The sequence below is a fragment of the Hippopotamus amphibius genome, chromosome 2, assembly GCF_030028045.1.
Source record: "Hippopotamus amphibius kiboko isolate mHipAmp2 chromosome 2, mHipAmp2.hap2, whole genome shotgun sequence".
Classification (NCBI taxonomy): domain Eukaryota; kingdom Metazoa; phylum Chordata; class Mammalia; order Artiodactyla; family Hippopotamidae; genus Hippopotamus; species Hippopotamus amphibius.
In genome coordinates this window covers 4,811,984-4,835,547 of record NC_080187.1, presented here as the reverse complement: position 1 = coordinate 4,835,547, position 23,564 = coordinate 4,811,984, and the positions used below count along the sequence as shown (strand labels likewise).

Genomic DNA, 23,564 nt, shown 5'->3' with positions numbered 1-23,564 from the left:
TTTTTTCTACAGCAATTGGAAGGTCATGTGAAGGACACTAACAAAAATGTCTGGGTCCTCCAAATCCACATCTCTGCAACTTCAGTGAAAATGTATCAAAAGCTAAGGATTTTGTAACTAGCTCCACTGTCAATATATCATATTTCACTTATCTAAAACCTTCTGAAATCACGATGTATCTGAAAATTCTCTTTGGCAGCGTGCTGTCTTTCTCAGTGGTGCAGAAAGTAATGCTGCGTCTTACAATCAATGGCATCTTACAGTCAATAAGACAGAAGCCATCGGGTGAAGGCGCCGCCCCACACCATTCACACCGCCTTCCGAACCCTGAAAACAACTAACAAACCCATCCTGGCCCCTTTCTGGAAATCCCGCTTTATCTGAAAGGACAGGGCAGCAGCCGCGGCTAGATGTCCTCACCATATCAGAGAGAAATGAAACATAACCCCCACACAAGGATCAGAGAGAACAGTTGTCCACACGTCAAACGAGACCTCTAGGATCAGAAGCCAAACAAGTGTTTTTCCTTTCTTAAAAGCTTCTAACTAGAGTACTCACTTCGGAGAGAGGCGCACATCTCAGGGAGGGCAGGAGGGAGAAGAATCACCCTCAGAGTGACTTCGGTGAAGAGCTCATAGACCAGCATGGGGCTCGGCTCAAGGGAGACAAGCTTCAGGTTTCAACATTAATTTGTGCACAATTCTCCTCGCAGGTTGGTACAAGGTAGTTAGATTAATAAATTAATCAAAGTACAAATTACGCTGGCAGGCTTCAGCGCCTGGCTTCTCCTAAGGCCAACCTGCCCACAGCGCCAGGGCTGCGTTTCACAGCCCCCAAATCGGAGCTGGCGGGTGATGGGCGCAGAAGAGAGGCAGTCGCGCTCCCGAGCAGGGGAGCCAGGGTGGCGATCGGAGGGGCGGGCGGAGGGAGGGCTCCGCTGAGCCGTGACAGTGGAAGCCTTAAACACAAGATCCATTACAGCCAGAACACCCACAGCCATTTACACATCACAGTGGGAAATAAATCCTCGGGAAAGCAAAGGCCGAGGGGAAGAGCCAGTAATATGCCTTGTCCGAAACCCACCTCAAGCCAGATCTCTTGTCCACCGAGATGTGTGACCAGGATCCTTCTCTCACCCGACCCCTCACTTGGAAGTCAGGTTATTATCAATATTAGGATCAATGCTTATCTATTTCATTAGCATACTCCTAAGAACTAACATTTATTGAGCCCTGGGAGAAGTCTTTACTTAATACTGGTGATTCAAGTAGGTAAGAACTATTATTACTCCCATTTAAAAGATGTGGAAACTGAGACTCAAGGACCAAGGGACCTGCCCAAGGTCACCCAGTGAACAAACCACAGAGCCTGGGATCAATCTAGATACACAGCTACACTGCCAGGGGAGGAGGGGAGGTTCAAGGTAGAAAAACTACTAACAAGTGAACGAAAACTGTCCCCATTTCTTTGTAAAAGAATAATTGATTTGCACGAACTTGATCCCATGTGTAGAGTCATGGCAGAGTTAGCAAGCGGGTCCCTGCTATGAGGTGAAGTAGCAGCGACACACAATCTGGCAGAAACGCAAACCCACAGCCACCAGCAGATTGACACAGCCTGAAGAAGCTGGGTCAAAGGAACAAGAGAGAAGAGTCGACAGAAAAGTTGTAAAACACCACCTGGACCTTTTAGGCTGTCAGGTTCATCTACACCCATCAGCTACGGATACGTCACAAAGCAAATTCTATGCAGGCCAACTGATAAACGTCTTTCTTTGCAGATGGTGGGAGAACGAGCACAAAAGGACAGCATTTGTTGCTGCCCTCAGCAGCACAGTCCCATTCCACCATTTCATGATGAAGCGCGTCACCCTTTCTGAGCTTCTGCAGGAAACCCTTCACCCTCTCCACCCATCACACTCCATTACTCAGCTTCCAAATTCAATTTTCAAACAAACTGTCTCAAACATTTCCCGCTTTCTTTCAGAGGAAGGCATACACGAGTTTTGCCTTTGTCTCCTGTCACCCCACAAGGAGCTCCAGACAGTACAGTCACCCCTCATCTACAAAGGATTGATACAAGAATCTTTCTGCGAAGGATGCTTTAGGAAAGAAAGAACAGACAAGAGGAGAGGGACCATGGGAAGGAGGGACGAGGCATGGGTGAGGGATGGAGGCTGAGCCTGGACTCTGGGAAGAAGTCCTCAAATCAGAGAGTGAGCCAGGGCGAAAAAGACTGAAGGCACCTCGTTCACAGCACAGTCATGCAAGCCCTGGCCCCCGAGGCTCCAGGGCTCTAGGGCTTGGGAGGGTCTGTCCAGCCCATGGCAGTCAGAGTTGGAAGTGAGGTTGTGGCATAAAAATAATAATACTTCTAGACATTTTTTTCTGGCCACGCCCCACGACATGTGGGATCTTACTTCTGAAACCAGGGATCGAACCCAAGCCCCCTGCAGTGGAAGCGCAGAGTCTTAACCACTGGACCACCAGGGAAGACCCTACTCCTAGACATTTTGATGTTTGTTACAAGACTGTGCTTTTTATACTTAGGCTGGTAGCAGGCTACAAATAAATGTTGATGAGGTGGACTTTTAAACCATATTGTTTTAGCTTGAATATTCTATAAGAAGCTTTTATAAAGTATGACTTGCTAAATCACTACAAAATTTGTTGTAAGAAGGGTGTAAATATTTTATTAATAAAATGCTTTGTATACAAATTTAAAAGAAAAAAATAATAATTCTTTCTCTGTGGCAGTATTTCTTGAACTTGTGGGGGCCACAGGCCCCCTGAAAGGATCCTGATGAAAGCTGGGGATTATTTTCCTGAAAAATGGACCTACATACATTCAGGATCCAACAGAAGCCTGACCACAGACCCCAAATTAAGGACCCTTGCCTTTTGTGAAGCTACTTTTTGATGATATATATTTTATCAAACAAAAACAGGCAAGCAGCAGGAGGGGTGGGAGGGGATGGACTGACGGGCACAGAATATAATGTAGCTCAACATCCCCTCCAATCCAACGCTTATATTACTTCTATGACATCTCGGCCATGTGCCAGCAGAAGACACAGGAACGGATGAGTACTGCTGTGATGACCAAGATCAGAGATCACTTCTGTGGTCCTGAAGGTTTGGGGAGCTAAGTTATGCCTTAGCCACTCAAATTTAAAAACAACAACAAAACCCTGACAATATGACATAATATACTTACATCAGGGAATTACAATTCACATAAGAAATTCTCCCTTGCCAGCATACATATACGTGTGTGTGTGTGTGTGTGTGTGTGTGTGTGTGTGTGTGTGTGTATACATATATTTAAAATAAGATTACAGACAATGACCTTTGTGACTTATATCAATGCTCAGGGTCATAGATCTCACAGGCAGTTACTAAACCTTTGGAAGTTTCTATCCAAAGATTTTACCTAGAAGAAGAGCCACTTTCTAACAATGCCCTCGTTATAAAGACACCACCACGTTCTCTAGAAAGAAAGCAGTTGCCCTGCATCTGTGTCGCTGAGACAGCAAAGGCAGACTAGAGAATAAGGGGATCTGGAGTCAGGCTCTGTGCCTCTTCCCTGCCATTTACAGTCTGGTGGCCTGGGGCAGGTCACTTAACTTTCAGGAAGCTGAGCTCCCTCGTCAGTAAAATGAGGCTAAGACGCAGGGTTACTAGAGCACTGACGATGATGAGGGTGCCGACGACAGCAGTGAGGATGATGGTGGTGACTAACACGGACCAGCCCTCTCCGAGCCCCTCACATACACCAACCAGGCTTTCCATCTTCTCAACAGCCCTGAGCGAGATACTGTCCTCAACCTCATTTTACAGGTCGGAAAACAGGAGTAAGTTGCCCAAGGTCACAAGCAGTAAAGAGAAGAAGCAGGACTTGAACCCAAGCAGGCAATCTGGCTCCAGAGCTCATGCTTTTACCGCCACACTCCTCAGCCTCTCTGGTTGGACGAGGTGATGAATGCTTCCACGCTTTAGAAACGATAAAGTGCTGAAATAAACACAAGACACTCCTGTAACTTTCACTGTCTCCTTTCTCTGCCCTTTTCATATCTGCCTCAAAATAATCAAGATAATTTGCCTCTGTTTGTATCCCCAAACTAGTTAAAAAAAAAAAAAAAAGGAAAAAAAAACTTAATACGCATTACCCTTCAGTAAGTCATGGCATGAGCAGAATGCACAAACCAAGTAAAGACATCTCAGCAGCTGGGTGCTCAGGACATACAGTGGCTGAGAGTCACCTCCCACCTGAACATCAAGAAAAGTGGGACCTGGAACCCTACCTATGCCCCCAGCTCCTCCCCTCAAAAACACACGTCATTAGCACTGTACTAACTTCAACGACAAGGAAGCTATCTAGTTAACTGAAAGTGTTTTGTTGGTTTGTCTTCTTCTGCTGGGCCTTGCTAGACCTTGGAAATACACTGGTGAACAGCGTCCCTGGCCCCAGCCCCAGTCATGGGTACTCACAGTTCAATGCAAATCACGCCACGATGTGGGCAAAGGGGGCTGCAGGAGTACAGAGGGGTTATCCCATCCTGACCTGGGGAGTTAGAAGACTCTCCCAAGTATGTGACCATAAACAAACATGGAAAAATAAAGCGAGAGAATATCAGGCAAACAAAAAGAGGGGTGGGGTCCTCTGAAACAGGCCGTTTAAACAGCATGAGGGCAGGAGGGCTTGCAGGTTGAGTGCGGGGCTGGGGCACCACGGCAGTCAGACTGTGAGCCAGATCACTAGCAGCTGCATCACAGAGTCTGTCTTCATCCTGAGCACAAGCAGGAATCAACATATTTTAAGCAGGAGACTTGTGAGATCAAACTTGCACATTTAAAGGTCACTCTGATGCTATGCAGGGAGAGACGGGAGGTGGTGAGACAGGCAGGCCAGTTAGGAGACTTCTGCAAATGTCCTGGCTATGAGGGAAGATGCCTGGGGGGAGGTGGGGGGATTCATCCATTTAGCGGTAAATGCTTACTAAGCACACGCCAAGCACTAGGAACCCGGGTTCGACGCCACTGCTGGACGTGTGAGGGTCCAGTGCAGCTGCTGTGCAGAGGGAGTGAAATCAGGGGGCAGGGATGCTGCCTGATTGATGGTGCTGGTTTTCCTTAACTCACCCCAGAGCCAGTGTTTCTAGCTCTCCCCTGGCCATCAGCTCCCAAGTCGCCACCTCCCTACGAGGCTGGCCTGTCACAGACGAGTGGGAGAGGAAGGTGCAGGTGCTGTCACTGGGAAATGCCCTCCAGACTCCACCAGGGAGCAGCTATTGTCAATGCGCCTTTAGGATCAAAAACAAACTGGAGGCTCACAGGAGGCCTTTACCATCTTCTGACTCATCAGAATAAAGCAACTCTACCCTCTGAGAACCAGAAGCTCTGAAAACCTTCCTCGAAAGCGATACGTGCCCATCACTGTGTGACTGAGAAGGACAACACTTCACAATTCAGAGGGAGTTTCAACAGGAAAGGCAACATTCCCCACAAGACATCTTGCTAGGAAATTACCACGCTCTGGTTTATAAGCCGAGCTCCCCAAGCACAGCATTTTGGCCAAGGATTCCGATGAACTGCCAGCAGGATAATGTGGTGATGTTGTTTGAGCTACTGTGAAAATGCATTAAAATCTGGATGTCTGAGCTCATGCAAGCCATTAAAATGAACGTGAACTGCTCTGTCTTAGACTGTGCAAAACAAGGGTAGGAGAGCGCTGGCCTCTATACTCCTCTGCAGCTTCTTGGAACACTCTAAAGGCATTGAGGGCTAGCACCTTTGCTATCCAAACCAGGCTGAGGGTAATCTAGTTAACCAACAACATCTCCACTGGCTCCAGTTAAGTGTTGAGGGGTAGAGGGCACGGCGGACGGGAACCTGCAGCGCTGAAAGGAAACTCGTGCCCACCGAGACTTCCTCTGTGCCGGCCCCGTGCATTCACCACCCAGGAAAATAAGTGTCTTCAGACTCATTTTGCAGGTGAAGAGGATGAAATCTGGAGAGAAATTATAGTATACAGAAATCATCGCAGTGATTTTCAAAGGAAAGAAAATACACTTCCACCTGATCACTACACAAAACTCTTCAACAGCCACCTCATCATTTTCTGCTCACTAAGAAACAGAGGTCGAGAGTTCATTTTATCTTGAAACTTGGGGGATTCTCATTCTCATCACAAACACCATGGATGATGTAAGATTCTGAATCAGTGCAGTCCCTGGGAAACATACTGAATTATCATTTGTGATTTTAAATGGTAAGCTAGATAAATGACTGGATGGACAACCAGGCAGGCGCTCAGGCAACAGGAGAGGACACAGTGCACCCAGGGGGCCCCAGCTTGTCCTGGTGAGGCACCGGTCAGTGCACAGAGCCAATCTCACCCATGGGCAAAATTAGCCTTCAGGGCTCCAGGTATTTAAATGAAATTTAAACAGACCCATTCGCAGGGAATTCCCTGGCGTTCCAGTGGTTAGAACTTGCCATTTTCACTGCTGGGGCCCAAGTTCAAACCCTGGCTGGGGAACTATAATCCCACAAACTGCACTGCATGGCTAGAAAAAATAAAAATAAACAGATCCATTCACAAATAGAGAAAGTAAATAACAAATGTGTAGCATCCTTTGGTATGCAGTCACTAATCATACCACAAAGAACACATGGAAAGCTCTTTTAGGACACAAACAGTCCAACTGGGTCAGGTCTGAGGTCAATGGTGGCAAGAAAGTCAGCGCCCTGACTGAGTGATTGTTTCCTCCCTCTGGACACAATATAAGATATATATTTATGTTCTCTTGAAATCAGTGAGAACACCTTAAAACAAGCGCAACCTTAGGCTACAGCAGCATAAGGGTAAACAAACCAGAAAGTGTATACACAGCAATAAATTTGCATTTGCATTAAGCATAAGACAATTAAAATGCACCAAGCTATAAAAACAGGATGACATTTAAGATCTCAGGACTGTTCTAGATAAGCTACATATGTCAATTAAGTCACCCAGCACCTTGTCAATTATGCTCCTTTCTGACAGTAAAGACAGGTAAACTGAGGCTTATAGACGCCACTGATTGGGGGGGGGGGGTGAAGGAGACCAATACTAGAGTCAGGAATTATTATTAAAATCATGTGTTTTGGGCATTTTGATCGAGTTAGAGAATTGGATATACGCTAAGTTCCAGGAAAATGGGAACTTAGTTTCATTCACTGTGTCTAGAACAGTGCTTGTAACATAGCAGATGCTCAATAAACACATATTCACAGATGGATTAGATATTTCCTAGCAAAAGGCACACTACTCAGAAGCAGTCTGGAGAGGTATATGACTGAGCGTTTTATAACGTGTGCAACCACTTTCTTGCACATGAACGCAATGCACACGCTCAAACCTGCAGACTCTCTTGCCTCCAAATCCACTGTGTACGTACTGAGAGGGCCGAGCCCAGATGCTCAGCGGCACCAACTACTGACAAGTGATCAATAACTGGAGAAGCTACCGACTGAAAATCACAGCGGTACGATGTAACTCTCCAACCCTAGAACACACAGAAACATCCACACCGGTAAAAAATATGAGCAACTGGCATCCCATGAACCCAAACAGGACTAAGCACAATTCCTGTTAAAATGCGGAAAAAAGTGGGCAGGGGGCCTATTTTTACACAGCTATCCCTGGGGTCCCCACCCATGCCAGGGAAGGGCTACAAAGAGGCTCCAAGGCAGTACCTTTCTTTCCATGACATGCCCAGCAAAGATGCCAGTTAGTTGCTAAGATCCCAACTTCTCATATCATATTCACCACTTCGGAGCTTAAAGCAGATGAGGGTGGCTCCCCCTCTGAATCTGCGGGGCCTGGAGCTGCTTTGCTCATAGAGGTCAAGGCAACGGCCCTGACCTGCGTCCGTGCCCGCGCTGGGCCCCGCACAGTCTTGCTCTGCAGACAGAGCTGTCAATGGGTCACACCCATCCCCGCGGTTCCTTTTGATACAGCGTATGGACTGATCACTGCTCCTGCTTCACTGACAGGGGATCTGCAGGCACAAAACCGCAGGTAAACAGCAATATTTTAATAGGCTTCCACAGTGGAAGAAACCTTTCTGCTTTTCTGGACATCCAGCTGACATTCCCCTTGCAGGCCACCAAACACTGCAGGTCCCATCCAGTTAGAGGGCCGGTGGGGTGGCCTGGACAAGTCACTCTGTCTATAAAAGGAGGGGCCGCTGCCCCACCTGATGGTGGAGGTCCCCCTGAGATCTAACACTTGGTCTAAGGAGGCACAGTGCCTGGAGTCTGTTTGGAAATACGGGGTGGCGGGGGTGGGGCGGGGGCAGGCAGGCTCAGTTACGAGTGTCCGCGTGTCCCCCACGGGAGGTACTCAAAGGTGACACCACAGCCCCAACCCTCAAGAAAAGGGGACGGGCCTGGAGAGCACACAGCTGGGGCAGTGCGATCAGTGCAGCCGCTGAAAGCCTGTGGGGCAAACATTCTGGAGGCGTCCCTGCAGCAGCGCTTTAACGCTCCAGGCTCCTTGCAGTGGAACCGGGGTGCGTCTAGTAGAGCAGCCACACACGAAGCTGGAGATTTCAGAAAGAGCCTTCAGTCCACAGGGTTGAGGCGAGTTTGATGGTGCAACAAGTTACTGACTTGCCAGAACCTACTAGACGAGCCAACTCTCCCTGGGGGGAGTGAGGGTCTTGGGAGTTTTGGTCACTTGGTCAAGTTAGCGAGGAAAAGCAGAAGGTCGAGCAGGCCCGCAGCCCAGGGAGCACCCTCAACCAGCTCCACCAGGCCAGGTCAGGCCCGAGAGGCTGCTGGAGCCTCTCAAACAGACACATGACAGTTGCAAAAGAAGGAAATGCAGATGGCAAACTCCAGAAGCCTCAGCTTCCCCTCCCTCACAGGCAGAACGCCTGAGCCTGGCCCAGAGGTCCTTGCGATTAGGGTGTGGCCACCAGAGACGGGATAAAGGCACTCACTTCCATACCTCCTCCCTTTCAGCTCTCCCACACCCAACAACAATACAAAGCTGCAAAAAGTCAAGGGGACGTAAACAGCAGCAGACTCAGAAGGGAAAAAACACAACCTGACCATCTAAAAAGGACAGAGGAAGAGATTAAGAGGCTTCAATTTAACCCCATTCAAATATTATGGAAAGTTTCAAATAACAACTATTTATTAAATGCCACTATAATCCTACCCTGAACCAGAAACTTTATATACAGTTTCTAATGACACATTCAGACCAATCCAATGAGACTGATTTTATGCCCATTTTCTAGTTCAGCAGGCTGAGGCTCAAGGCGCTAGACAGCACCCCAAGTCTAAGTGCTCACAAAGGACAAGGCTTACCCCTGTAGGGGCAACAAACAGGCAGAGGAGGATAAAAGCTGTCACAGGGCACCTCATCTGGGCACATCTCAGAAGACTTCCTGGGGGAGTCTAAGACCTAAATGACGAAGAGTTTTCCAAAGAAAGGAGGGAGGAGGAGGAAGAGCGTGTGCAAAGACCCTGAGATCAGAAGATCCTGGGGAACTACAATGCATTCTGCAGATGAGAATCGGCAAAAATAAGAACAGGGAAAGTGGGAGGAAAGGAAGCTGAACGCTGAAGGATTCAGGATGAAATGACATGATGTCGGGAGTCTCTCACTACACACTGGGCACTGCTCTCATCAGCCCTCACAGCAGCCCTGTAAGGCAGAAGTGTCGTTATCCACTTCTGACTGATGAGGAGACAGAGACAGTGGGAGCGTAGGCAACTCGCCCCAACCCATAAAGCTGCGGAGTCAAACCCAACAGAGGCCAACCCCATGGCCCTGCTGGTAATGAGCACCCAACTTACAAAATGGATATAATCCAAGTGTTTATTTTTACACGGGCCCGTGTGTGCAAACATTTTCCTGAAGAAACAACGCTAGGAATCCCAGACTAGCCCATGATGTTTTCCTCACCGGCAAGAGGACTACAGACCAAGCTGAACTCTGAGCTCTGGGAGGAAGGCCTTATCAAGCGCCAAAGTGAGAGGATTTCTCCTGGCTTTGCACAGATGGTCTGCCCTGGGCAAGACACAGCCCTTCCCACCAACTTCTCTGCCGTCCCCTCATTCCTCACGTCTTCCCAGACCCCTCACCCTTTTACCATCCTCAAGTCCCACATCCCACCCAAACCCCTGGCTCCACACCAAAAGGATAGCTATCCTCCTCACCAAACCCCCAATCCCCCCGATCCCTCACGCCCACCTCCAGGTTTTATGAGGAAAGAGCCCCCTCCCACTAATTGATACTAATGTGTGAATATTGATATCTATGCCCAGGCTTCCTCAGGGGGAAAAGTGCTGATTACCTAAAGGAATCTAATTTGTAGAATTTCAGAAGAGTATACTAAAGTCAAGTTAGGGAGGCTGTGTGATAAAGCGGAAGTCACTGGAAGACAGGCCAGCACTGCCTGGGAGCCTGTTCTCGCCACTTTGTTAAGATAATAATACCAGCCCCAGAGAGTATTTACGCTATGCCAGGTAAGTGCTGTACTTATATTACCTCATTGAGTCTCAACATATTTTTCTGTGGTGGGTACAACTATCATCCCCATTTTAGAGAATAGAAAACTGAGGCGCAGAAAGGGAAGCCTCATCGCTGTCGGGTAGCAGAGCGGGGACGTGAACCAAAGCAGCCTAGCTCTGGAGCCTGTGCTCTTAACCACCAAGCAACACTGCCACTCCATAAACAAATACATGCATATGCTCTTGGTATGCCTGGGAATCATAACTACCACTTACACACACTTACTACATGTGAGTTATCCTAAGGCATTTGACATGCTTCACTTCATTTAATCTTCCCTATAACACTACGATACAAACACTTGTATCACCCCCATTTTACAGAAGGAGAAACTGATGCTCTGAACAAGTTTTTCACGTGTTCAAGGTGCAGTGTGAGGGCAGAGCTGGATCACATCTCAGGCAGCCTAACTCCAGAACTTACAGCTAATCCTTGACATTTCCAGCTCTACCTTCCTTTACTTCTGAATCCAACAGTTTCTAGAAACCCTGGAGACTGATTTTGTTTGGTTGTGTTACTCTTTGTTCTTTTCACAACGGCTCCCACAGTATCAGGGCCTGGAGTGGGGAGGGAGGAGAAGGGTGCAGGGTTCAAGGCCAGCCAGGGCAGTCACTACTACAGTCAAGCTCACTCTGCTGGCAAGTTCCCGCTGAGAGACAGGGAGCCGCGAAGGTTAGATTTAGGTGACAGAACTCCTCTAAGGATGGTACCCGGCACCCTTGCTAACCATGAGGATGATCCAGAGAGTGCCTGACCTGAAGCCATGATGAGTGAGGCTTTGGGGGGCATTTACGTGATTTTCTTTCCTTGTTATGCTCTGAATAAATCCGGATTCCCTGAGTGAGTCGGGGGTGGGCCTGGTGGTAAGGAAAACACTGGGAACAGAAACTCCTGATAATACACCAAGTGGGATAATCCCTAAGAGGCTGAGGCAGTTAACTCGCCTCTTCCCAGACAGTTTTCGCATTTTTGCCAAAACAACAGCTGCCACAGAACACCTGACATCAGGTGCTGTTGCTTAAATTAGCCTGACTCCGTCAACTCCGGACGACTTCCACCAAGTCCCATCCCCTCCTGAGCGCTGGCTGTCAAGCCGGCTCTCTCAGTAAGGGCACACAGGGTGACAGGCGACACAGATGAACCGGCCAACCTCAGCCCTCAAAAAGCTTATCATCAGTTCACCAACCGACCTCACCTTTCCTTCCAAATTACCCTTCTGGAATCCGGCCCTGGCCTCCATCACAGGACCTCAGAATTTTCTCTCATCTACAAGTAGCACAACTAGATTTCTTAGTAATGGCCCCAAATGGAAATGTCCTGATAGCACTTCATCAAAAATACAAGCAAGCATACCACAAAAGGGGTTATAAATTAAAAATTCAACAGAAAAAGCTCTTTATTTATTCTTTCATTCATTCAGTGAATTTTAATTGAATGTGCACTGAGTACCAGAAGCCCTGCTGGGCGCTGGGGACTCCCCCCAGGGAATGAGACAGACACAGTCTCTCTCCTCAGGGACTTAAAAAGAGCACAGGGCCCCTAAAGGAAAAGGTTCCGTGTTGCAGTTTTAACCAATCCCACCCGTTAGCTCCATGATGCCAAAACGTCAAGAGCATCTTCAAGGCTGGATTTGAGGGACATGAATGTTACAGTAACTAAAAAAGCCACTCGGTAACTAGATTCCGATAAGAACAGCTTGGGAGGGTAGAGTGGAGGAAATGTCTTCTGACTTTCCAACTGAATGTTCTTGGAATAGAAAGTCGCTCCCTCTCTAACAAAAGTGAAAAATTAAGCATGCAAAAACAAAGAAAAGGCAGGCCCTTCCCCAGGGCCCGTTTCCCAACCCCAGGAGAAAGTGACAGTTCTGGGGTCTTTGCTGCTTCAAACATAACCAGGGAAAGGCTGAAGTCTTTGCCCCCTTTTCAGGCAAATACACAAGCAGCCTCCTGCCACAAACAAATGAAGAAAGTCAAAGCCAGAAATCAAATCCTAGAGACAGGACTCTGGAAACCTTTAGAAAGGGGCCTTCAGAATAGTCTGGCCTAACTCTCAGCATATCTGAACTTAATAAGCGATATGAAGTCCACATTCAGTATCTTACAGCACTGACGCCAATTATTTTTTGCCCTCGTCAAGAGGGCTTGTCATCCCTCTACAGAACAATTATCCATAGGTGCATAAGAGCTGAAAGCTACATTCTTTCCCCAATTCAGCATGGGAAAAGTGCTGCTCACAGTGATTTGATATCATTTCGTTAGATTAGATTAATTTTTAAATGTGTTACCCTAACAATTATGCCAACTACCATGTAATTAATATTCCAACTGACTTTACAAAATTACCAAATCCCCTAAAGAAAATAATTAGTTGGTAAGCGTGAACGAGACTTTTCAATGGCCAGCAGCACATAAAATAGAAAGTTCATCACATAATGGGTGGCATCAAGGCTTTTCACACGCTTCCTTCAATTCTCAGCCAGCAGTGTGGAAAGCTGACACTGGCAAGTTACCCCAAACTTCATCTAACACATTAATGCACTTTCTGGTTTAAACTCTTTGAGGGTAAAATGATGAATGATGAAAGCTTTTGCAATTAAAAAGCTCTTTTCATTTGTAAGAGAGGCAAGATAAACAACGTACCATTGTCTGCTGCTTCCATACCCCAGCTGGAAATTAGAATACTGGCTTATTTCTTGGGGCTAATTCTTGAGTTTAGTTACAGAAATGTACATAAGGCATCCTTACCCTTGTTTTCCTCTTTTCTTTCAAGGTTTGAAGTATGGTATTCTTATAATAGATCTTAAATCCCTTTTAGAGTAAAGTAAGGTATAAATAAGCAATAGGCAAATAGGACATGATCTACCATAACAGAAATAAAAAACGTATCTTCCCTGCAGCCCACCTTTGAATAATTGGCAGGGGCTGCCTAGCCACAGAACAGAGCTGTGAACCCTGGAGCAGCCTCAGCAGGAAAGAATGCAAAGGGTGATTAGTGATGTCTGCCCTGGAGGAGAGCGACAGTTTGAGGACAATATACCATGTATTTGCCATCTCCACAGTAAACCACTAAAAATGAACAAAATGCAAAATAGAGTCATGAATAAAATATAACATTTGAATTGATCCTAAGATGAAGGTTAAAGAGGGGAAAACGTTTGCTATAGTCAAAACCTTAAGCCAAACCAGATTATAGCATCAAGTTTTAAAGGAAAGAGCACTGACCTATGTGAGGAAAGGCAAATTCTAGTCTAGCTACAAAGCTGTGAGCAGGCCGGTTCATTGGGCCTTGGTTTGCCTGGCTATAAAATAAGGAGATAAACTAAATATCTCTTAATTATTCCCTTTATTTCGCCGATTAATGGTACAAGAGTCCAAAAATCCCCTCTCTGCTGGAGCACTAGGGAGCTGGTTGAAGAAGTTACTTTACAAGCGCGCACCAGGCCAGGATGTAACTGAAACCCCTACACTGTTCACACTACTCATGTGGGACTCACAATCTGTGATACATTTCTACACCTAGTTTTAACCCACAGCATCTCCAGGACAACGATTTCCACACACGTAATTTTTCTTTTCCTTAAGACATTCTCTTTTCCACCTGAGGGCAAGAGTGTGGGGCAGGCACAGGGACTTCTATTTTAACTCTATTAAATTTGGCAAACAATTAAAACTACCTTCATTCAAAAGTTGAGTTACCACTTCAATTTAAAACCAGTCGCTTCCATTGGAGTCCCAGGTACTATGGTTTCGAGATCAGCCTAAATCTTCCCACCACTGAAGAGTCTCCACCACTTGAGCCTACTCCAAGAACATTACCCACATGATACATCAACACAGCGTCCACATACATCCAAACATCAAAAAGCAAGACCCTCTACCAGGAGTCCAACCAGAAATAAGTCACCTATAGATCAGCCCTCAGCCGATCACCAGGTAAACTCATGTTAAGATGCCCAAGCGTGCCCCTAGAGAAACAAGGAAGCTCAAACAGGACAGCCTGAGAGGGCAGGGTTGTCTGCATGGGACCCGAATAGCCTCACATCTGGCCCAGGCACCTGCAGCAGACATCTCTAATTCTGTGTCTGCCCTGCGTCCTCTCTTGCCTGTATCCAATTCTAAGCACCCCAACTCCTGTCTTCAGCGCATCTGCGCTGAGCAACCAGAATCGCACACCTGAACTCGATGAGCTGACTGGATAGGCAGGGGCCGCCTACCAAACAGGACCAGAGTCCATGTTCAGGGTCTGGTGTGGACACCTGGAGATCACCTGGTAGAAGGACCATGCAAACCTACAGCTGCCAGGCAGTCTTTTCCACCACTGGGAGACATGAGGCCAACACTGGGAAGCAGGCACAGAGAGGGCAGGAGAGCTGGCAGGTCCCCACACCAGCTGGGCACCCTGATCCTCAAGACTGAAGTGGGTTTCTGTCAACAGCAGCCCAGAGCGTAGAGGACAAGTCTTACAAGTTAAATGCATGCATCCCAGGCTCAAGCTCCTTCTTTAGCGCCTGAGTCTCAGACAGCTGCCAGGGTTCCACTGCAAACCAAAGAATGTTAAATACTCCCACAGACAAATTCAAAGGAAAAATTTTACACACTGGAAACACCGTCAAGGCTCACCTGTTACCTAAGACCTGAGAAGGAAAAGAACCACAGAAAAGAGGAAAGCAATGATGGGGCAGAGCCGTTCCCAATCAGTAACTGTAAGGACAATTATCTCCAGGGAGGTAGCAGTCTAATGAGAAAAGCTTCCAAAATCGTTGCAAACATATATTCTAGCTTTCTATCAGCAGCAAAAACCAAAACACAACACGACACAACAACGCACAGCACCCAAACAAGAGGAACTTGTGGGTAAACAAACTGTTTCCAGGCTTATGAGCCTGATTGTTCCTGTTATTTTCACACTACAGCTCAGTTTTCCTTTTACAGCTGTCCTAAGGTCTACGCCATGGGCCTGCCTACTGCAGGACCATGAATAGCAAATTCTATGGAGAGGGTTTAGAACAATCTCTCTCAGACGGGTGTAGAGTGGTTAGAGAAGAGAGTATTAGGAGGCTGGGATTAACATATACACACTACTATATGTAAACAGATAAGCAGGGGGCTTCCCAGGTGGTGGAGTGGTTAAGAATCCACCTGCCAATGCAGGGGACATGGGTTTGATCCCTGGGCTGGGAAGATTCCACATGCTGGGGAACAACTAAGCCCGTGCATCACAACTACTGAGCCCACGTGCCGCCCACTACTGAAGCCCACGCACCTAGAGCCTGTGCTCCGCAACAAGAGAAGCCGCCACATTAAGAGTGCACACTGCAATGAAGAGTAGCCCCTGCTCTCCACTACAGAAAGCCCTCACGCACAGCAGTGAAGACCCAACACAACCTATAAATTAAATAAATAAATAAAATTAAAAAAAAAAAAAGATAACCAGCAAGGAGCTTCTATATAGCACAGGGAACTATACTCAATACCTTGTAATAACACATAAGGGAATGAGTCTGAAGAATATATACAGACACACACATCACTGAATCGCTGTGCTGTACACCAGAAACTAGCACGATATTGTAAGTCAACTATACTTCAATTTAAAAAAAAAAAAAATGAAAAAAAGAGAGATGGGCACTTCCCTGGTGGTCCAGAGGTTAAGACTTCGCACTTGGGTTCGAGCCCTGGTCGGGGAACTAAGATCCCGCATGCCATGTGGCACAGCCAAAAAAAAAAAAAAAAAAAAAGAGAGAGAGAGAGAGAGTAATCTACCAAACAGTACTACAGTGATGCTCTTCCCTCAACAATGGGGAAGACAGGCCAAGCAATGCAAACAATGTGAGCAGCTGCACACTTAGACCACCAGTCCTTCACCTTCTGGGGGTCAGGGACCCCTCTGAGAATCTGATGACAGCTAGGAAGTCCTCCCCAGAAAAACACATACCCCACAACATTCTGCATGTGATTTCATGGGGTTCATAAAAGCTGCTCCCTACACCCAGCGGCCAGGTTAAACGCACCTGACTCTGAACAATCCTCAGAGACGTCAAATCTCCCACAGGGTAAGTCTGACACTTCCAACTCTGTAATCTGATGCTGAATTAAGGACAAAAAAGAAAGAAAAACCCTCACTTTCTGCCTTTATGAAATGTAAGAAAACTTGTTTTTTCCTGTACTAGCTCCATTTCTGACACGTCCCCCTTACCTTGTTTGACCATTTATAGGCCTGAAGAAGCTGACTGTACAGAGGCGTTTTGTCCTGCACGGGATCCAGGCTTAGCAGCCCACTGTTATGGAGAGGATGGTTCTCAGAAGGCTTGCCGACCAAGTTGCTCAGACGTTCCAGCTCACTGAAAAACAGCAAATAAACAAATAAACCCAAGTCCACTGAAACGCCAGTGCTGAGCCAACCACATTGGTCAGAGGTTGTTCTTCAAACTCTCTGTCATAAGTCCCTTAAGAAGAAATACTTTCTCAAAGTTTAAGAAGACCAGGATCACTTGAGAGAACCCCTAACTGGGGACTGGCCTTATTTTACAACTGAGCTCTCTGGCGCCATTCCAAAGGAGAACAAGGCTTAAGAGCAATGAAATCAACACGACTCCTAAAATCAGGACTGAACAACTCAAATGGTTCTCTGCTGGGCGGTGGGGAGAGGAGGGGAGGTGGGGGAAGACTTTCTGGAACTTTGAAATGTGGTATAACGCTGCTTTTCACTAAGAGTTTTCAGATCCACGTACAGATCATCACATTCAGCAGAACAGCAAGTACCTGAATACATGATGATTATTTACCATTCACACAGAGGTAGATTTGTAAGTGGTGCTTCACAGATGGTAAAACTTAACAAAACAAAGAAGAGATAAAATAAACAAACGGAATGGGAAAACATCACCGAGGGGGCTGTGTCAAACAAACACAGTTCAGTCTAGCAGAAAAAAAAACTCTAGCGCAGCTTGGGAAAGGGAGCCACCAGCAAAAGCACATTCCAGGAGCACGTTCTGAGGGGCCAGTCCCAAAGTGTCAACAAAACACTCTGTAGGAACAGCTTCTCATGTCATGTTCACTTTGGAATCTTCAGCCACCTTCTTCTTGTTACTGCTGTCTAAAGATTTAAGAAGGCAAAGGGGTGATGTCAACATTCTTAAACTTTCTACAACGGTGAAGGGTTGCAACATCCTGCACATTAGCAAGGGAAGCCAATCAGAGAGGAGACGGAAGAGAGGGAAGAACCAACCACCAGCACATCCCCTCAAGCAGGGAAAGTATTAACTGGCACTGCGCCACAGAACAGCAAGTGGGTGTGGGAGCTGTGGAGGGGTGTGTGATTTCCTGGCTTTCCCCCAAAACAAGAATAGCAACTACTTAGAAGGAAAAAAATAAATAAAAAGAGGCTCCCATCATTTGGTCACCACCTCCTCTTCCATTCTACCTCCTCCTTCCATCTGGTTTCTACAGAGATCAAGTTAAGAAGGAAAGAAAAAAAAAAAAAAACGAAAAACAAAAAAACCCCAGCCACTCCAGAAATTATAGGATGACTAGCTCACCCAATGCCTTCCCCTGCTAAGGTCAGTTCAGAGAGGTAAAAGGCAAAAATCCTGCAGTTTTAACCCTCCTGGAAAGGACCGGCTCTCAGCAGGCAGGGAAGGCAAATCCAGGACCGAATCAATTAAAAAGTGCCTACTGCGCGCCAGGCATTTTACAAACATCCTCTCACTTAATTTCACTCATAAAGTAGAAGAAGGTGAGTTGTAAGAAAGAGAAAGAAATATACAATCCTTAACCCTAAAAGACCACAAATTAATATTTCTTGGGAAGAGGGGGAAGCTGTAAGCAGAAGTGATTACGCTGGTTAAGCCTGAGATTAGGTCTCTCTAGAGGCAGGAACTTAACAGGAGCAGTGAGAGTCAGAGTGAAAGTACTGATCAGGTGGTTTCGGAGAGGGTAGGGGAAGACAAAAAGATAGATCAAAGCCTGTTTTGCCGTGTCTGGGGGTGGGGCGGGGTGGAACGGATGAATTCCAGGTTCAGGGACGAAAACCTGGGGCCAGTCCGATGGAGTGCACTTGGCTTTGGGGCAGCGCTGAGCAGGTCCCGTTTGGCACTATTTGACCAGACATGGCGGGGCCCAGAGGGCCCACCAGTGAGGACGCTGTCGAGCTGAGATGAGGAGTGGGAGTTCCTGGGAAGAGCACGTCCCTTCGGAAGAAATGCAAGGACCATAGAAGAGGTCCAGGGCGGCGGGAGACAGCCAGGACCTGGAAGCCAGGAGCAGGGAGACGAGAAAGCGGGGGTGGAGGATGAGGTGGCCCTGAGGGGCAGGCAGAGGCTTGGAGAGGAGGGAGGGGAAGCAAGGGAGCAGGGAAAAGGGACTTAGCCCCTGACTCAGGAGACTCGCGCGGGGTCGGGACAGGGTGGGAGGTCCCCGACCCCGGCCCCTTCAGCCGGTACCTACTTGAGGTCCCGGTTGACCGAATGCAAGTTGTCCTGGAAGTGCGCAATGAAGGCCTTCTCCCGGCCCTCCAGCGTCTCCTTGTTCCGCATGCCATCCTTCAGGCAGTCGAACACCCTGCTCACGCTGGAGCGCAGCGCCTGGATGGCACTGATAGCCTGGGCAAAGGCCTCCAGGTTCACGCCGACACTTAGCACGTCCGCCATGTTGCGCCTCCACAGCCGGTCCCCCGAAACCGGCGAGCAAAAAGCCGCGCTCGCTGATGACGTAAGCCCTCGAAGGGCTCTGGGAAATGTAGTTCTCGCGGGGCGGGGCTGCCCAGGGGATTCTTCGGAGCGCTCTGCGAGAGACGGTTTCCCCTTTCAAACGAATGCGTGGACTGGAAAATGAGCGTCTGCATTTGGGGAAGTCGGGCTGAACTCCCGGCTTTGCTAATGGTGACAAGGAAGTATAGAAAGTTACTTCACTTCCCCAAACGTGCACTCTTGGGAGTCATATGGAAAAGAATTGATCAGAGCAATGACGTGTCTGTGGTGTAAAGCATTGAATAAAGGCTTCCATATTCTTAAATCAATGGGGGGAAAGGGAAATTTCTTCCCTATGGTAGGATGCCAACTAATAAATGCAGAAGGAATAATGGAAAGAAAATTACCATTTGGCAACCGTTAGATGAACAATTGATTCAGATAGGAATTGAGGGATGAAAGTGGGTGAAAGTGTGAGGAGTAACGGGATGGTTACATAGTGTCAACGTAGCGTCCTACAAGAAGTTTGTTAATTCAGAGGGAGAAAATAATGATCCGGCCATTTCAGTTCTGGTTATATTCTCAACAGAAGGAAAAGTAGGGTCTGGAACAGGTAGTTGTACACCCAAATTCATAGCAGAAGCTTTATCCACAAGAGCCAAAAGGCGGAAGCAACCCAAGAGTCCATCATGGATGAATTCCTAGGCAACATGTGGCCTGTACATACAAGGGAATGTTTATTCAGCCTCAAAAAAGGAAGGAAAGGGGCTTCCTAGGTGGCTCAGTGGTTAAGAATCCACCTGCCAATGCAGGGGACACAGGTTCGATCCCTGCTCTGGGAAGATCCCACATGCTGCGGAGCAACTAAGCCCGTGCGCCACAACTGTTGAGCCTGTGCTTTAGAGCCCGTGAGCCGCAACTATTGAGCCCATGTCTTGCAACTACTGAAGCCCATGCACCTAGAGCCCGGGCTCCGCAACAAGAGAAGCCACGGCAATGAGGAGCCCGTGCACCACAACGAAGAGTAGCCCCCACTCACCGCAACTGAAAGAAAGCCCGCCCACAGCAAAAAAGACCCAACACAGCCAATAAAAAAATAAAATAAATAAATACTTTAAAAAAAAAAAGGGAGGAGATTCTGACACACGCTACCAAGGGTGAACCTTCAAGGTGTTCAACTAAGTGAAATATGTCTGTCACAAAAGGTTAAATACTGTATGATTTCACTTATATGAGGTACCTAGAAGGGTCAAATTCATAGAAACAGAGAGTAGAATGGTGGTTGCCAGGAGCTGGGGTGGGGGGAGGGAATGGGGACTTAGTGTTTAATGAGCACAGCATTTCAGTTGGGGAAGAGGAGGAAGTTTTGTGGCTGGTGGTACCGGTAGCACAGCAGGGTGAATGCACTTAATGCTACAGAACTGGACACTTAAAATGGTTAAAATGGTCATTTTATGTTATGTATATTTTATGAAAAACGTTTTTAATTCAATAAGGTAAAGGTAACAGGTAATAGTGATTTCATAGTGGAGAAACCTGGCTGACACTACCCTCACAAGAGATCAAGGTCAACACCATCAGGGTAGGACAGGCCACCCCCTAATATGATCCACTGAGAAGAGCACAACATGACTTCTGTGATATTCCTGCCAAAAATGCAAAGTCTGAATCTGATCAGGACATCTGACAAACTCAAAGACATTGGACAAAATAACTGACCTTTACCTTCCCACAAAACACCTGTGCCGTGAAAGACAAAGAAGGACAGAGGAGCAGTTCCAGATTAAAGGAGATTAAAAAGATGTGACCACTGAATGCACCACATGATCTGGGATTTTCTTTTGCTGACCCGATTGAGACAGTTGGTGAAATCTGGATAAGGTCTGTAAATTAGTTCGCCGTATTTTATAGGTGCCAATGTCATGATTTTGATTATTGTATGGTGGTTATGCAAGAGGATGTCCTTGTTTGGGGGAAATATACCCCGAAGGGAATGAAGGAGCATCGTTATGTCTGCATGAAAAAGAAAGTGGCATGAATATGTTTATTTAGAAAGAGAAGGATAAAGCAGATATGGTAAAATACTAACAGCTGTGGAAACTGGATGAGGGGTATACAGAAATTATTGGTACTATTCTTGCAATTGTAAGCCTGAAATTGTATCAAAATACAGTACTTTGTTTTCAATGGCCCTTGATAAGGGGTGTGGAAAGTGTAAACATGATCCGCTAGCTGTTTCACAAAATGTCGAGCACATTCAATAGCTATATTTGCTCTACGAGGCTGTGCGGACCAGGATTTTGAAATTCTGTAGTTTACCTCAAGCCCGCTTCCTTAATAATTCCCTGACTCTTCTCCAACCTCACTCTCCTCAGACCACCTCAATTCAAAGTCTCTAGTTCTGGAACGCTACAGATAAATTCTGCTCAAAACTTGGGCCCTGATGTTGCCCTCTGTGAGTGTTAAAAATTTAAATACCATTTAAATGAGTTAATAGTCCCATAAGAAAGAAAGGTGTTTTATTGTCTTGGGTTTATAGAGTTGCTTTCATTTCCTGATCTCTACCTCTTTTCTAGTGTGGCTCTTTAGAATGTATCCTAAGGAGAAAGGGTACAGATAGCAGGAAAATTCTGGGTGTGGAATTTTGAACAAGTCATTGAGCCTCACTGAGCCTCAGTTTTCTCATCTGTACAGTAGGCCTAGTAATAATACCTATCTTTATAAAATAGCTGTGGGGTTTATGAAAGTTTCGGGTGGGGCTGTGACATGAGCTCCCATCCCCCACTCAAGGATTCTTTGCATAGAATCAAGCAAAGATTAGCAAGGGGTCTATTCAGATTATCTCTAATGGCATTACCCTGTTGCCAAGAGCTTGTCAATGAACTGTGTCCTATAATTCACTATTTTTAATGGCCTTTTTTTAATCTCCTTTATAGTGTAGGGGGGTTGTTTTTGTTTTTAAAGACTTCCGTAGGATGCTTTCTTAACTTTACAAAAGAGAAGAAAAATACCTGTGTCTGTTGGCTTGGTTTGGTGATGGCTTCAGTTTCTTCATCTTTTCTAGAGGAAGAGCAGAGAAGGCAAACTCCATTATCGTGTTTTCACTCACGTGAAGGCTTAGAGAATGTGATCCCTGCTGTATATTTTGTCCCCGGGGTGGGGGGTGGAAACTGTACCAATCTATTTTTTGCCCACACCCATGTGTATCTAGGAACACGAAGTTTTGCATACAATTTCAGGGAGTTCACAGCCCCCACCAGAGCCCAAGCATGAACCTCTGTTTAGAGTCATGCTCTAATGCAAGTACCATAGGAGTATAGCTGGCAGCCAGCTTGTAACCATCGGGTCTCCAATGCCTTGGGCACAATAGGTGTTCACTCTGTGAAAGCAATGAATTAACCCAATATATTACATTTGCTTCTTGGATCCTCTCTCAAAATTATTTCATCTTTTTGTATACTTAGACACCATCTCTCCCTCCTGCTCAGCCCTCCTCCTGCCACTCCCCCACCCCCCCACACACATACAGTTAGATTTTCCTTTGTCTCCTTCTCTGACGCAGTGGTTTAGACGCTGATTGGCACAATAAAGTACAAATACACTCTGCTCCCACCGTCATTAGTTTTCAGGATTTCTCTCTGGCTCCGCTCTTCTGGGAAACTCAGAAATTGATCAGTGGAAATACACATTTCCCCTGAACCTAGTAAGGAGTCTTTCATCATGTCAACAAAATACTTTTCATTTTGGAAAGGAATGGACAGAGTTTCTCTAAGGTGTTGTAAATTCCTGAGAATGTTGGCACATGTATGCTTGCCTGTGTGTGTGTTTGTGGGATAGAAATTACTTTAAAGGAGTTCATTTCAAGAAATATCAGACTTTAATTATTATGATCTTGTGTTTGGGTAAAAGGCAGCACCCTGCTACTAATTTCTTCTACATGAATAAGCCATTAGCTTGGTGCTAGCAGCTCAGGAGTATTAGAATGAGCAGTCAGAATTAAAGTTGTCAGGATTTAATTAAAATATGCTGCAACTCCCATCCTATTTAGAGAGCATGTGTTCAGCATTCAGACTGAGAAGACACCCTCATCAATTAATAATTATTAAGAATTCACTAGATGCAGAACACCACATTGGACGGCTGGGCAGAATGTCACCAGATAGATTTAAAACCAAATTTGCCTTGGATAAGCCACCGCAGAACTGAGCCACCTGTCAGAGTCGACGTGGCACGATGCTTAAGACCTTGGGGGTGGCCCTGAGGATTACACAGAGGCAGCACATGGTTCTGGGGACATGGTAGGCAT

At 46.6% G+C, this 23,564-nt stretch overlaps 1 protein-coding gene across 2 annotated transcripts in view; it reads right to left on the bottom strand.

Annotated features, from left to right (window-relative positions):
• MED27 (mediator complex subunit 27) overlaps window positions 1-19,271 on the bottom strand; it is a 208,021-nt gene extending 188,750 nt beyond the window's left edge. The window contains exons 1-2 of one of the 2 annotated variants that reach the window (XM_057721729.1): window positions 19,017-19,271; window positions 16,768-16,912 (exon numbers count right to left, since the gene is read on the bottom strand). In XM_057721729.1, coding sequence (XP_057577712.1) covers window positions 16,768-16,912; window positions 19,017-19,219 — 348 coding nt within the window. In that variant the 5' untranslated portion in view covers window positions 19,220-19,271. Of the gene's footprint in view, window positions 1-16,767; window positions 16,913-19,012 lie in introns of both variants that reach the window. The other variant, XM_057721730.1, reaches the window with a different exon arrangement.
• Window positions 19,272-23,564: the final 4,293 nt, after the last annotated feature.